The sequence below is a fragment of the Somniosus microcephalus genome, chromosome 3 (genome assembly GCF_052327205.1).
Source record: "Somniosus microcephalus isolate GS21.2 chromosome 3, FLI_Smic_1.0, whole genome shotgun sequence".
In the NCBI taxonomy this organism is placed as follows: Eukaryota; Metazoa; Chordata; class Chondrichthyes; order Squaliformes; family Somniosidae; genus Somniosus; species Somniosus microcephalus.
Genome location: NC_140989.1, coordinates 289,220,936 through 289,236,476, shown reverse-complemented (window position 1 = coordinate 289,236,476; position 15,541 = coordinate 289,220,936). Strand labels below are relative to the sequence as shown.

Sequence of the window (15,541 nt, the reverse complement as noted above, 5' to 3'; positions counted from 1 at the left end):
GTATGAATTTTGTTGTACGTACAGTGTAAACTGTGCATAACAGAATGCTTTGTGCATGGATGTTTTGTATGTAAATAATGGCTGTCTGATTTATTGCTCAAGGCATAGGAACTTAAACTTGAGTAAGTTTACTATCAGCGATAGTTGTAGGAGTAATAGTAGCTTGGGGCAGCAGTATTTACCAGCAGATTAAGGGCCCTGATTCATCAGAGGTGCCATGTAGCCATGTGTGCCATGAGCTGGCTCTGGTTACAGCTGCGAAGGGTGAGGTGCAGCAAGAAAGCAGAGACAGCAGCAATGAAAGATCAGAAATGGAGGGATATGCACAGTGATGAGTTGCTTTTGTTTCTAGCTTGTCAGAGCTGTAAAGTAAAATGCCTCACAGCCTAGTTAGCAAGTGGGATTTACTTGCCCATGAATCATGCCCAAAAATCTTGTAGTGCTTATTTATTGCTTTATGACAGGATTGGGGTTGACTGTGATACGCCCACTAGTCAAACAGGCTACCATTACTCAGCATTTAGGCTTGTGTATGAGGGGGTACCAGAGGATGAACCACACCACATAAAGAATTAGCACCTTCAGGAGAGAGGGACAGAAAGGGGACAAAACTACAGAAAGAAAAAAAGTCACTGAATAACTTTCCACCAATAAAACCTTGTTTAATTTGGCCCCAACAGACCATCACCGCTTCATGCCACTTGATCAACACATACTCTGCCATTACCAACAGTGAATTTTTGTACCTCTTGCATATGTAAATAGTACTTTCTACACAGAAGCCCTGAAACTGAAAATGATACTTTTGATTTATACTAGATAATGAGTGCAGAACTGATTAAACAACTTTCACTTCTTAAAAAAACTGAGCAAATGGTACTTTTATAAACTTATTTTGTATGAGATCTATTTATTTAATACATTTAAAATGCCACTTGTTACTATTTTACTAAGTTAAAATTCTTCCTTGAAATGATCATAAAGTGATGCTAATATTTTAAATCTGGAAATAAGATTGATGTAAAACCTTTGAAGACGTTATACAAGTTAATCTATTGCTAGTATAGTCTATTTTGGTCTAGATGGATTTCTTTTATTACTTAATTGTGATAGATTTATATTCTATTAAAGTTGCTTGTTTTGACTGTAAAAAGCCATTTGGCAGCACAGCCTGTGGAGGAGCAGTGAATGACAGACTGCAACTTCAGGATTTCTGCATTAGGATGCGCATGCGCTAAATCCTGAAGTTGCGTTCAGCTTCAAGGTGAAATGATGGTGAACGATGCCAGTTCACCATCATCAGGACTGCAAGTTCCAGGCCATTTTATCTACTAAAAGTGATGTTGTGCCTGTTCCTTCAGGCTAATAACATTAGAGTGGTGTCCTATAATTATGAACAAATATTAATTTTTTTGCAGTTCCTTGAAGGCTCAATGAGAAGGCCTGTGTTGAGTTACTTAGGCCTAGAAATTCATCTTAGGCGGTGGTGCAAAACAGGCGGTATCGGATCGGCTGCCCGTTATACGCAGCACCTGATATTCAGTTCCATTGACTGCATAACGCAGACAACATAAAAGAAACTCTGCAGAACGGTACTTCACTACTGCAATTGGAAATGGTTCTGCATTATATAAATGGGTATTAATTGCACAAATATTTAGTGCACAAAAGATGTGATGCTAAATTATTAATGTGCTGTTATTCCGCCTCACTGCCAAATTTATTTTTATAAAAGTATTCAAGTAAGATCCTCTTTAGTTCTTGTATTTTCATTCTCTATTCTTTGTCTTCCTGGCCTACAGCCAAGAATACAGGTGTTTTATTTTTATTCGCTTATGGGATCTGGGCTTTGCTGGCAAGGCCAGCATTTATTGCCCATCCCTAGTTGCCCTTGAGAAGGTGGTAGTGAGCCGCCTTCTTGAACTGCTGTAGTCCGTGTGGTGAAGGTACTCCCACAGTGCTGTTAGGTAGGGAGTTCCAGGATTTTGACCCAGCGACGATGAAGGATCGGCGATATACTTCTAAGTCAGGATGGTGTGTGACTTGGAGGTGGTGGTGTTCCCATGCGCCTGCTTCCCTTGTCCTTCTAGGTGGAAGAGGTCGCGGGTTTGGGAGGTGCTGCCGAAGAAGCCTTGGCGAGTTGCTGCAGTGCATCTTGTAGATGGTACACACTGCAGCCACGGTGCGCTGGTGGTGGAGGGAGTGAATGTTTAAGGTGGTGGATGGGGTGCCAATCAAATGGGCTGCTTTGTGCTGGATGGTGTCGAGCTTCTTGAGTGTTGTTGGAGCTGCACTCATCCAGGCAAGTGGAGAGTATTCCATCACACTCCTTACTTGTGCCTTGTAGATGGTGGAAAGGCTTTGAGGAGTCAGGTGGTGAGACACTCGCCGCAGCATACCTAGCCTCTGACCTGCTCTTGTTGCCACAGTATTTATGTGGCTGGTCCAGTTAAGTTCCTGGTCAATGGTGACCCCCAGGATGTTGATGGTGGGGGATTCGGCGATGGTAATGCCGTTGAATGTCAAGGGAAGGTGGTTAGACTCTCGCTTGTTGGAGATAGTCATTGCCTGGCACTCTGTGGCACGAATGTTACCTGCCACTTATCAGCCCAAGCCTAAAAGTCATCCAGGTCTTTCTGCATGCGGGCATGGACTGCTTCATTATCTGAGGAGTTGTGAATGGCGCTGAACACTGTGCAGTCATCAGCGAACATCCCCATTTCTGACCTTATGTTGGAGGGAAGGTCATTGATGAAGCAGCTGAAGATGGTTGAGTCTAGGACACTGCCCTGAGGAACTCCTGCAGCGATGTCGTGGGGCTGTGATGCTTGACCTTCAACTACCACAACCATCTTCCAGTTTATTCTTAGGGTGAAGCCAAAGCCTCCTCTAACTACCTACTGGAAAATAAACAGAGGCCACACTAGTATAACTCCAATTTTCCATCTGTCTTGTTGGTGATAACACAGTTCAAATTGGACATAGGTAGAGCAGGACTTGAACCTGTATCTATTTCCACTCTGTGACACTAAATATTAATGTACTTATGCTCAGTGCAAGGGCCAACCTTTAGGGTTTTAAAGCCACAAAATTCAACTTCAAAAATACATTTGTCATCCATAAAACAACTTTCCAATACACACTAATAGCATGGAATCATTTTAGTTACTTTAAGTAGTTCAATTTGTCAGTTTCGGAATTACATTATTAGCAACTCAACAGCTGACAAATCTTGCCAAAGGTGTGCTGCTCCTTTAGATTGAACAGTAATCAAGCAAAGGTTCCATGATGGTTTTACCATTAATCTCCAACAAGAATCTCATGTACACTAACATTAATCAAAGTAATTAAGCCTAAACCTTTGAAACAAAATTATGCTATGCATCTGGCCACAGACTGAATAATATGACAGAAGATAACTGGACATTTTTGTAGACTGTAATTTAGAGGCAAGACCAACCCTGTTGTCATCTAGCATTTCCACATGCACACTTTCCAACAGGGATTATTCGCTGGCAATTAGGAGAAGGAAGTTTGGCTGATTTTCCCTGCCTTGATGAAATTCACTGAGGCCAATTGTAACGCCCCACCTGCAAGCTCAGCCAAGGTTAGTTAAATCAGCATAGATAAGGGATTAAATCTGGGGCCTTCCTATTGTGTTTCATGCCAAGCAGTACTCTGTACTTTTTTGATTGTTTATGTCCATGAGAGCTATATACTTTTTTTTGGTAGGTTATGCCCAAATCTTTTAGCTTTAGCTCTGCCTAGATTTACATCTCCACTACTAAGAGTTTATGGACTTCGGCTAATGTCTATTCAGCCAGCTGTTAGGAGAAAGTGCTACATAATAGGGCATCCCTGTCCAATTTTTCCTTTGCATTCCTTACATGGGAGAAACCACCAACTCAGTGCAGTTATTCCACACCCAAATGGCTCAGGCGGGGAAGTGACAGTGGGGTAGAAATCTCACTCCATAATAGCAATTACGAGTACTCAGCACACACTGCCACTGTTTCACCTGCAGCACTATTTCAAAGTTAAACATTGCCACAAATTCACCTCACAAAAATCAAAAGCCCTAGCTTTCAGTTGTGGCTACAATTGGCCGCAGTGTCCCTTCATTAGGAAGAGGAAGCTAGCTGGAATTCCTGCTCCTAATCACTATCCAATGATGTCTGCTGGAAAGTGTGCTTACGTGAATAGCGGGCGAGAACATGATTGGGCTCAACTATGAGGCATATTTGTGTCTCCTCTCTGCTGAAGGCATTGGCGCCATGGTGAATTACAGATCCACAGGTACCATCTGCTATCTCACCCAGAAATGTATTATTCATATGCGAACCTTGACAGTAAGTATAAAGAGGCTATTCAATCATGGTGGTCATCATGGCCAAGCCCTGTCCTGCATTCTCCTGACATCTACAAAAGCTCCACATTTTCCATCTGCTCAAGCAAACAACATTTTGACCTATAATTTAGTCCAAACATAATCCCTGATAAGAACATTGTGGTAAATTTTTGTCTGGATGGTAATCTGGCATAGCGGATCGCCTGACCATTATAGAACCCACCTGATTTTCGTTCTATTGAAAGAAAAGGAATGAAAATAGGGCAGGTTTCATAATGGGCAAGCGATCCGCTCCGCCAGATTACCATCCAGGTGGTGAAGATGGAAAATTTACATCATTGTCTCCCATCAGGTGACAAAGCTGAACTGATTTAAATCTGTATATTCTGCTGTCTTTTTACAATGCTATGGGTCAATAATTCTAATAAAATACCTTTTTACCTTTACGTTGATTGGGAGGATTTCCATGAGCGGATGTGTGTTTGTTTGGGAAAGCTGAAACAATTCGCACGGCGACAAGGTTGTCATAGTGCAATCAATGTCTATCCAATGCAGTTTGTTTCCAAGAAGAAAAAAATCACAAAATGCTGACTTTAATCACATCTGGAGTAAACAATGATAACATTAAAACCAAATTTACTCAGAGAAATGGCCTCTATCTGTCACTTTCTTATTCTTTCCTAAATATCAAAAACGAGTAACTACAGCAATAACTGATAATATATCAAGTATTGTTAATTTATGCTTTAATTAACCTTGTCAAATTGATCTAAATACCAGGCACTAACCAACCAGTTAGAGTTCTTTTTAACCTGTTTATATGATATGAATGAACAAGAACAGATTACAGTCATTGCAGAGTAAAATCACACTGAAAAAATGCTATATAATATTCCTCGAGAATATAACCAGCTATTAGGTATATTATGAAAATACTTCAAAAATTAGAGTCAATTTATTTACAATATTATTTAATATAAGCAGTAATGTTCAAAATTATGAATTGTACAAATGTAAGGTCCTTTCTGGATTTATCTTAAAATTTAAATTAAAAAAAATTACTCAACTATATCACAAATATTAGTAGTGAACTCCTCCGCTGAATCTTTGTAAGCATCGCTAATCATTTGGCTGGCCAACGTGGTCGAAATGATGTTATTTAGCACAGACAACTGTGAATGGAAGAGAAAACAAGACATCATTAACGACTGTGATGTAAATGAGATTGAAGTCCTAGACAGTTATAAAGGGTCAAAACTTAAAAATCCCCAAAGATGGATGGTATTTATTCTAGATTACTAAGAAAGGGACAAGGGAGGAGATTTGTGAGGCATTGATGGTTATTAATAGAGAGCCGATGAATACTAGGGAGGACCAATAGGTTGAAAACGGACTAACAAACATTCACAAGCAACTACAGACTAGTTAGTCATACTTCAATACGGGGCAAAATTATTGGGGGAAAAGATAAATACATGCATGATAACCTAGTGAACAGTAGCCAACATGGATTCATGTGAGTGCAAGAGTGCAGAATTACCCCTAATATCAATGCCATGTGTTCCTTATACCCATGCAACAAATCAGATTGCTGCTTTTACCTAGGTTTATGTTTTGCTGTGAGAGTACCTCTCAGGTGTACAACTCGCAATGGAAAATCTCAGCTAAGATTTGTCTACTGTTGACAACTTTGACTATTGTATGTATATACATGGGAACATTTATGTGAAAAATCAACAATGGTCCCATAAACTTGGCACACCAAATGATTAGAATTACTGAATATCTAAGATAAACAAAGTTATTAATGTACAAGATAGAGGCTCTATCATTATTAGAGATTACAGTTAGAAGAGAGAAATTCATAAGATGCTGTAAGGTGCTATGCCTAAAATGTAACTTACAGAATCTTCCTGCAGGGGCATATTTTGGAGCTCATATACGATGACCTGTCCATCGCTGTCACCAATGAGAATGCAGGCTGTGTTTTTAGCAAAGAGTATGGTAGACAAACTTAACCCTTCGTTGGCTGGGCATATAATAACAGGATCCAATCTACCAAAGGATGTAATGGCAAAATGAGTAAAAGAATGAATATTTTGATTATTTGCTCTGGTAACTTTGTGCTTACTACAAAAGAATGGACTCTGAAATGTATGGAATATAAATTTTGCAATCTATTTCTTAAAATGAAGTTTGATCATGTATGTATTTCATGGATTTCTAATCACTGATCTTCAACAACTATTCGGACCAAGTTGAACAATGGAGAAAGAAAGTCAGTGAAGTCTCTGTCCAAACCATCACAAATCTCATACCAGATGGTGAGCCACACTTTAAGATGTGAGATTTACCACCCTTTAAAACTACATACACATGAGTTGGACCTTGCTACCATATTTGCCAACATAACAACAGTGACTACACTTCAGAATAATTGGACAGCTGTCAAGCATTTCTGGATGTCCTGAGAACATCCGAAAGGCATTACATAAATGCAAGTTCTTTCTTTCTTTAATCTCATGAAGACATAGCATGGCCCACTCCAATTTTCCAGTTGCCTCTGCTGCACCATACTGGTGTGAGCTGCCCACCCCGACTGTGATTTGGAACATGGTCCACGTCTTTGTCTCCACACAGTTGGGAGTCCCGCTCTCTCGCACGCTCGCCAACGGAGCGTGGACCCTGGAATTCCAGGCGCTTTATCACTATCCACTTATTTTGATTGGCTTAAATTACTGCCATAGCGATGCCAGATGTTACTCATTCCAGCATTTTATTGGCTTCCAGCAATGCTGGGGCTGGAGAATAAAGTTTAAATTCCTAAGGTGCCTCCCCAGTGATCACAGGGTGATTGATGTACTCTCCTCCACTGGTAGATTTGGCCAGTGGCCTTCACACTTGATGCCCAGGTGGCAACTGGCCCTTTTAAGCTGCTCCAGCACCAGAGTCCTGTAGCAAAAACAATTTTCCTCTCTGTTCCCCCTCTTGTGGCAGGCTCCCTTTGGCATGGGTGGGAACCTGACAAAATTGTACAATGCTATCTACTTGCGGTTATTTATTCTCCAATTTCTCCCCTCTTCTCTTGAAGGTGCTGACAAGTTTTTCTAGGATATGGTTCCACAGATGCTTGCAGTCCTCCAGGAGCTCACCCAAGCATCCACCCTTCATATGTGATCCTAGACAGTGAATGTTAACAGGGTTTTTGACAGTGGCGGGCATCATAGCCAATCCCTGTTATCACCTGATGTTCATGTAGTACACTTTCCAATAGGACTCACTGGATAGGAATCATAATATTGATCAGAAATGGAAACTCTGGCTGATTTCCACCAGCTCCCCATACCCCCTAGCCAAGGGGCAGCTAAGGCCAATTGTAGAACTTCAACTGCTATGGTGGTTGAGCTTTTTAAAAATTCATTCACGGGATGTGGATGTCACTGGCAAGGCCCGCATTTATTGCCCATCCCTAACATAACTAACACAGCACAGACTAAAAATCAAAACTAAAGCCATTGGGAAATATATCTTTCCAAGATTAACGGCAACTCTCAATCTACAATATTTGAACAGGCAAGGGAAATACTGACATGCTAACAGCAAGGTCCCAGATTTCCACTCTGTCCTCATTCACTGCTCCAAACATAGTGGCGGAATTTGGTGACCACATGATGTCGTGCACAGCCTTCGTGATATTGGAAGAAAAGCGGAGAACTGGTCTCAGTATTTCCTGGGTCCATATATGAATGGACCAGTCAGCAGAGCAGCTCAGAAAAGTATCCAAAGAAAATGGTGACCATGTTACTTTATACACTGGGCCCTTGAAATGAAACATAAAAGATACAGTGTGTAGTAGTCATGAAAAATAGTTATTAAATTTAACATGATGATGGTAATTACTCGTCTGAACATTACGTTCTTTTTCCTCTCCATTCTCCCTGTGTTAAAATCAAGACTCAGTGCATCATCTTCAACTCTACCTGATTTGTTTCCAGGGTCTTTTCTGTTACTATTTTCAGCTTTGGTGGTGTCCTGCACTATGGGCGTTGACCCTTCACCCAAGTTTCTCACGAAAATAGGTCATATTTCATTTTACTGAAATAAACTCACAGGATTCTACTAACAATTATTAACAGCTCTATGATTTCATGAGACCAAGTGAGTTCTTCCTAATGTATCGGCATTCAGGTCTTTCTACAGTTGAGCACTTGGTGGCAGTGTGCATAAGTCCAGTTACCTACTCTCTCAACTGGTGAGAAGCAGCAGAGTGAATTTAAGAGGAAGAATTGAGGGAATACAGGAACTGTAATCTTTAAAATTTGACTTTTCTCTTCTTATCCCTCCATTCCTGGAGGCAGTAACTCCTACTGGGGTAAAGTCCATTCTTCACGTGTGAGCCTAGGCAGCGAGTGTCAGCAGGCTATTTGACTGTGAGGGCATCACAGCTGAACCCGCTCCTGTCATTGCCTGATGTCCACATAGAGACACTGTTAGCAAGGCATTACTGGACAACAATTAGGACATTAGCCCTGGCCATTTTTTCTCTCCCTTGTCTAGCAATGCTAAGGACAATTGTAATGTTCCCTGGCTGAGCTCAACTAACTAATCTGAGACCCTCCTAATCTATATGGCCTAGTGCTGGAGCACAGGAGCATTTACGCAATGAGCCATATAATTTTTTGCCTGTTGTTGTACTCATAGTTTATTATATAATCTATGTGCATGATAGCTTTTAACATCATTAACTACAACATTACTCATTGTTCTAAGTAGTTATTGGTGCCTAGACAGGTCAATAGGAAATGGCTGTGGTAATTACTGAATATGCAATCTGCTTTTCAATGCAGTTACTGTAAAACTCAGAATGTCAATCTGGCAATTAAAAGCGCTTTGGTCTCAGAAAAACATATTGGCCTTGATATTCCACTGGGTTTCTACCGGTCTCCCTCTGTAACTCTGGTGGGAGACCAGATAAACCCCCATGGAAATGGCATAAGCGGCTGAAAGCTGCCATTCACACCATTTCCTTGGGGGAACTGCCAATCTCTGTGGGAGTTATGGTGGAAGACTGGTGGAACCCCCTCAAAATGTCAGGGCTATTACACATGCTCCGAATTCAATCGGAATCTGGACATTATTCTCATTTGCATAGAATTCCAAATTGACATAGACCACCTGAAAAAAAGCATGCAGTTTTAACAATAGAATGAAGGTATCTGAAAAAACACAACTGCTGGCAATACTAGCAAATGACCACTTAATGATATTCCTCTGTTTTTAACGGGGGCATCAATAGAGAAATGTCAAACAAATACATTGGGCAGGTGGATGGCGGTGGTGGTGATGGGAGGGGGAAGATTTTAACTGCTAGCAAATCTGGGGCAGGAGTGACCTAAACTTTCCTTTTGGGACACGGAACATTCAGCCCTTGCCACCCTTGTTGAGTTAGCACAGACAATGAAGCTGGGATCTTCCTGATGTGTATCATTTGGTTCCATGTAAGCAGTCCATTTATTAACTGAATCATTGGTAGAGCTAAGTTAAATTTTGTATTTCACTTGTCACATACCTTGTGGACTCCGTAGGTTTCTAGGAACTGTTCATTATAGGAGCACGAACATTTATGAATATAACCCTCTTCTGTGCCAGCCAGGTAAATATTAGCTTCCTGCCACAAATCAGAGCATCAAGTTCAAGGGCTATGTAATGAAGTGGAATATAATTTACAGAGCTATAAATTGTATAAATAAACTAGCAAAATTGGGTCAAAAATACTTTCATGCTGATTTTGAGGGGATTAATCCTTAAACTTTTCTCTAAAGGTCATGAGAGGCTGGCAGGCAGCTTGTTGGCATCAGACCTCTACCAAGTTGTCAAGAAGCAAGCATAGCAACCTTAGAATGACACTCTTCTTCCTTGCAAGGAAACACTTAGCCTCTGTTAAGGATATCCCCATCTGATATGGTGAGATTGGGAATGCATCCTGTATAGGGGAGATGAGAGGGAATTGAACCTGTATTCTACCTGTCACATTTTGGTACCTTTGATGATTTTTTTCCCTCATGGGAGTGAGTTATGTTTACAGGTTGTGTTTTAAAACAAAGCAAATCCGCACAGGTTTAAAAAAGAAAGTTACAGGCTACAAGCACTGGAGAACATGTATTAAAGCCAGATGAGCTAATTTCAGAGATGTCACAACTCAGCCTATTTCAAACTGATACAACAAGGAACTACTCTCTCATCCTAAGCCCATTAGGCAGGATAATCTGGCACATCAAGCAATTCATAGTTGGACTCATTTTACCAAGTGTTTCTCAGTTCACTTTTGAAAAGATTGGAGGAACACAGGTGTGAAAGACACAACATCCAGTTCAGATCATATGAAGTGCTACTGTTACACCCTGGGTTACGCTATCATATATTGGGCACTGCAGACACATCTCTAAATGATAATCTGCTTACAGGAGAATAACCCAAGATGTAAGGCAGACCCTAAACTTGTAGCACACCACGTAATGGCACTGCACGTTGATAATACTATTGAAATAAAGAATAGATTTGCCTTCCAAAGCTAGGCTTTATTAACTTTAAAATCTGCAGCACATCTTTCCACATCCAGTCCCAACCAAAGCTGGAAAAGAACTGAATTTAAGGTGGCCACCACACATCATGTGACATCAACTACCAATGAGATTACAACATATATCCCAAGGCAGTTAACAAACAACCAATCACAATACTTTTACTAAACAAGGAATAATCACCACATTCACCCCTCCTTTTAAAATATACTCCAACCTAAATAACCTTTACAATTTATAATTAATTATTTACAACTAAAACTATGCACAACAAGAGTAAAACTGTTTACATGACACAATACTAAGTGAACAACAACAAATAATAACATTGCACATAAGTATTAAGTATCTCTCAACTAAAACAATATAATATAATATTTCAACAATTTTAAAACATTACTATCAATTTAAAAGTCCATTTTCAATCGGTCGACCGGATATCTTGTTCGTGTCGACCTTCTTAACCTTGGTGAAATTCCTTGCCCTCCCACACCAGAAGGCACAGAAGTATCTTCAGCAGGAAGGCTATCCATATCCCGATTTTCAACGGTTTCCGGATTAGAAATCCCATCAGAAGGTAAACTGGGACGGTCATAAACATCCATCAAGGGCTGACTAATAGAAGTATAATTATCTGCAATCGGATTGGAGACATTCGTAGTATCTGTAACAGCATCCACATTATCTAAATCATGACTATTGTTAATATCCTCAGAAGAGGGCTGGCCACCACAAGGAGCCAAGTCTTTAATTGAAACGGTACTTTCTTTCCCATCTTGGAATCGAATATGAGCATATTGGGAATTTGCCTCCAACAGCTCCACCTCCTCCACTAAAGGATCATATTTTGACAATCTAACATGGCGTCGAAGCAGCACAGGTCCCTGCATAGTAAGCCATGAAGGTACCGAATATCCCGTAGTAGATCTCCGCGGATGGTTAAAGAGCCTTTCATGGGGGGTCACATTAGTAGCCGTTGAAAGCAATGATCTAATGGAATGCAGGGCATCAGGCAGTACCATTTCCCACTGTGTATTCTTAAGGTTCCGGGATGTCAAAGCCAACATAACTGCCTTCCAGATCACCCCATTGTATCGTTCGCACTGTCCATTACCCTGAGGATTATACGGGGTAGTTCTACTAGTAGAAATTCCCTGACTCTGAAGGTATTCCTTCAACTGGGAAGACATAAAAGAACTTCCCTGATCCGAATGGATATATGCAGGCATCCCAAAGATGACAAAAAGTTGAGTCAGACATTTGATAACTGTAGCAGCTGATACATCTGCACAAGGAAAAGCAAAAGGGAACCTTGAAAACTCATCCACAACAGTAAAAATATATCGGTTTTGAGTAGTTGAAGGAAGAGGCCCCTTAAAATCGACGCTCAAACGTTCAAAAGGAGAAGTAGCCTTTATAAGATGAGCTCGTTGAGGCTTAAAGAAATTCGGTTTACACCGAGCGCAGATAGAACATGATGAAGTCATCCGCTTGACGTCTTCAACTGAAAAGGGCAAATTCTTACTGCGTACGAAGTGTATCATCCTCGTAACCCCAGGATGACATAAGGCATTGTGAAGATTAATAAGCGTATCTCCGTGAATCACAGAACAATAAGCCCTTGACAGTGCATCAGCAGCAACATTATCCTTCCCCGGACGATAAACTATGTCAAAATGGTAACATGCCAACTCAATCCTCCATCTCATTACTTTATCATTTTTGATCTTTCCAAAATGTTTAACATCAAACATAAAGGACACAGATTTTTGATCAGTTACCAACGTGAAATGTCGCCCCGATAAATAATGTCTCCATTTACGCAATGCTTCTACTATTGCGTATGCCTCTTTCTCTATTGAAGAATGTCTTTTTTCACTATTGTTCAAAGTACGTGAGAAAAAGGCCACAGGTCTTCCATTTTGGTTCAGAGTAGCCCCAATTGCAAAATCAGAAGCATCCGTCTCAATCACAAAAGGAACCTGCTCATCAATAGAATGCACAACTGCTCCTAAAATATCCTTTTTAAAATTCTCAAAACATGTCCTGGCCTCCCATGATAGAGGATATGTTGTAACCCAAATAAGAGGCCGGATCTTTCGTGAAAAATTTGCAATCCAATTAGAATAATAAGAAAACAGTCCAACAACTCGTTGCAAAGCCTTAGAATTAGTAGGACAAGGTAAATCAATCAATGGTCGCAGACGTTCTGGATCTGGTTTAATCTTGTTTCCCGAGATAATATACCCCAATAGATTTACCTCAGTAGTCGAAAAGATACATTTCTCTTTATTAAAAGTTAAACCAACTTTTTCCGCAGCTTGAAGGAATCTTTTTAAATTAGAATCATGCTCCACCCTTGATTTGCCACACACTGTGATGTCATCTAAGTATGAAAAGGTGTCAGAGAGGGAGTTATCACTTATAAAAGCATCCATTGCCCATTGAAAACAAGCAACACCATTAGTAACACCAAATGGTATTCGGCATAACTGATACAGCTTTCCACCAGCCTCAAAGGCCGTATATGGTTGATCCTTCTTAACAATAGGAATCTGATGATAAGCACTCTTTAAGTCAATAGTGCTAAAAACCTTATACTGAGATACTTTATTGATAAGCTCATCAATCTTAGGCAAAGGGTACGCATCTAATTGAGTATACCTATTAATAGTTTGGGAATAGTCTATCACCATTCGTTTCTTGGGTCTCTCGTTAGTCGTGACAACTACCTGTGCTCGCCAAGGCGAACAACTAGGTTCAATGATTCCTTCCAATAAGAGACGTTGAACTTCAGAATTAATAAATTCTCTATCCTGACTACTATATCTTCTTGACTTGGTAGCAATTGGCTTACAATCCGGCATCAAATTGGAAAAAAGTGATAATGGAGAAATGGATAAAGAGGTTAATCCACAAATAGATAAAGGTGGCTTAGTCCCTCCAAATGAAAGACTAAGAGACTCGTGTAACTGAAGCACATCATGTCCAATCAAAATATCCGCACAGAGATTAGGCAAAACAGATAGGCGTATATCAGTATACGTATTACCTAGAAGAATCATTTTCACAAAGCAACAACCAGCTATTTGTGAAGTAAGGGTCGTCTGAGCCATACACACCTGATACGTAACAGGCAAAATTTTCAAATGCTTCTCCTTCGCAAACTGAAGATTTATAAAACTCTCAGTACTGCCCGTATCTATAAGGGCCTTCACTTCCAACCCATTAACTTGAGCCGTAACTATAGCTTTGTTTAGGCCATGAGCAAATGCAGCAGAAATTGATGCAATAAACGCCCTATCTAAAGGCTGAATAGTCACAGAGGAGGAGGTGGTAGAGGAGGGCCCTCCCACACCAGGAGAGGAGGAGGTAATTGAACCTGATGATTTGCACACGCGTGCATAATGACCTCTCTTGCCGCATTTACTACACACAGCCTCCCGAGCAGGACACTTCAGACGAGGGTGCCGGATATTCCCACAAAAATAACACTTCTGAATCCTAGAGGCAACAGCCGCCGAAGTAGAAACTGTTTCAGAATCTAGTAAACCACTCCCATTAAGTCCACATAATTCCTTTTCATCCGAAACTGCCGAAACCATAGTCGCAGGCCGATTAAAAAGAGCATAAGAATCCGAACTTCTCTGAGCCACATCCAATGTAGAAGCTTGCTCAAAAGCACTTTTAAGATCCAAAGTCTTATTTTCTAACAACCGCTGACGAATTGATCTAGACAGTAATCCATTAATAAAAGCATCCCGTACCGATTCTTCCTTATATTCTTCAGCCGTCACGGCCTTATAATTACAGTTAACACTAAGGCACCGAAGTGCTTGTAAATAAGTATCCAAAGATTCTCCCACCTGCTGCCTACGGGCAGATAGAAGGTGACGTGCAAATACCTCATTCTTTGGTTTAACAAAAATCTTTTCCAATGTAGAAATAGCCACTTCATAAGTTTTACAGTCCAAAATATATTTATATACATCCGGAGCAATGTAGTTGATCAGCATATTCAGCTTATTTAGAGACTCTTGATCCAACACGCCCAAAAAGTTTTTAAATGTACAATACCAATGTTTCCATTTATCATCCACTCCAGCAGAATTGGGGTCAGCCTTGAATCGTTCTGGTTGAAGATATCGCTCCATTCTAACATAAAGTTAATAAATTGAAATAAAGAATAGATTTGCCTTCCAAAGCTAGGCTTTATTAACTTTAAAATCTGCAGCACATCTTTCCACATCCAGTCCCAACCAAAGCTGGAAAAGAACTGAATTTAAGGTGGCCACCACACATCACGTGACATCAACTACCAATGAGATTACAACATATATCCCAAGGCAGTTAACAAACAACCAATCACAATACTTTTACTAAACAAGGAATAATCACCACAACTATGCAACACTGTATTGCCAGGTTAATTTTTATGTCTGATACACATTATAAGTTCAGATTCTCGGGCTGGAATTTTGCCGGCGCTCAGAGTGCGGGTTTGGAGGCGGGTCCGCTGTCAAAATAGCAAAGATTGACCGGGTAGGAAACCCGCTGTCAACCCGGCTCCACGCGAGTCTCCCAGGTGTTGGGTCTGTCAGCGGAGAACTGA

The 15,541-nt window shown here is 40.5% G+C and overlaps 1 protein-coding gene across 2 annotated transcripts; it reads right to left on the bottom strand.

The window, feature by feature from the left end:
- Nucleotides 1-651: 651 nt before the first annotated feature.
- Nucleotides 652-10,999, bottom strand: LOC147122045 (dynein axonemal intermediate chain 4-like). Of its 2 annotated transcripts, XR_015077670.1 has the most exons (5): nt 9,918-10,999; nt 7,939-8,168; nt 6,253-6,403; nt 4,790-5,520; nt 652-2,900 (listed from the first exon to the last, which is right to left on the bottom strand). XR_015077670.1 is itself a non-coding variant. In XM_085982728.1 (4 exons), exons 2-4 carry the CDS (start codon nt 8,016-8,018, stop codon nt 5,407-5,409), a joined length of 345 nt encoding a protein of 114 aa, XP_085838854.1. In that variant the 5' UTR covers nt 8,019-8,168; nt 9,918-10,999; the 3' UTR covers nt 4,744-5,406. The 2 variants fall into 2 exon arrangements, 1 of the variants encoding a protein (XP_085838854.1); XM_085982728.1 differs by lacking the exon at nt 652-2,900 and having other exon boundaries at nt 4,744-5,520.
- Between the last annotated feature and the right edge of the window lie 4,542 nt (nt 11,000-15,541).

Coding starts and splice junctions, on each gene's coding strand:
- LOC147122045 (XM_085982728.1), bottom strand. CDS start 8,018: ATGTGGTCACCAAATTCCGCCACTATGTTTGGAGCAGTGAATGAGGAC. Junction 6,404..7,938: donor TGGGACCTTGCTGTTAGCAT/GTCAGTATTTCC, acceptor ATCCTTTGGTAG/ATTGGATCCTGTTATTATAT. Junction 5,521..6,252: donor TGCCCCTGCAGGAAGATTCT/GTAAGTTACATT, acceptor TTCCATTCACAG/TTGTCTGTGCTAAATAACAT.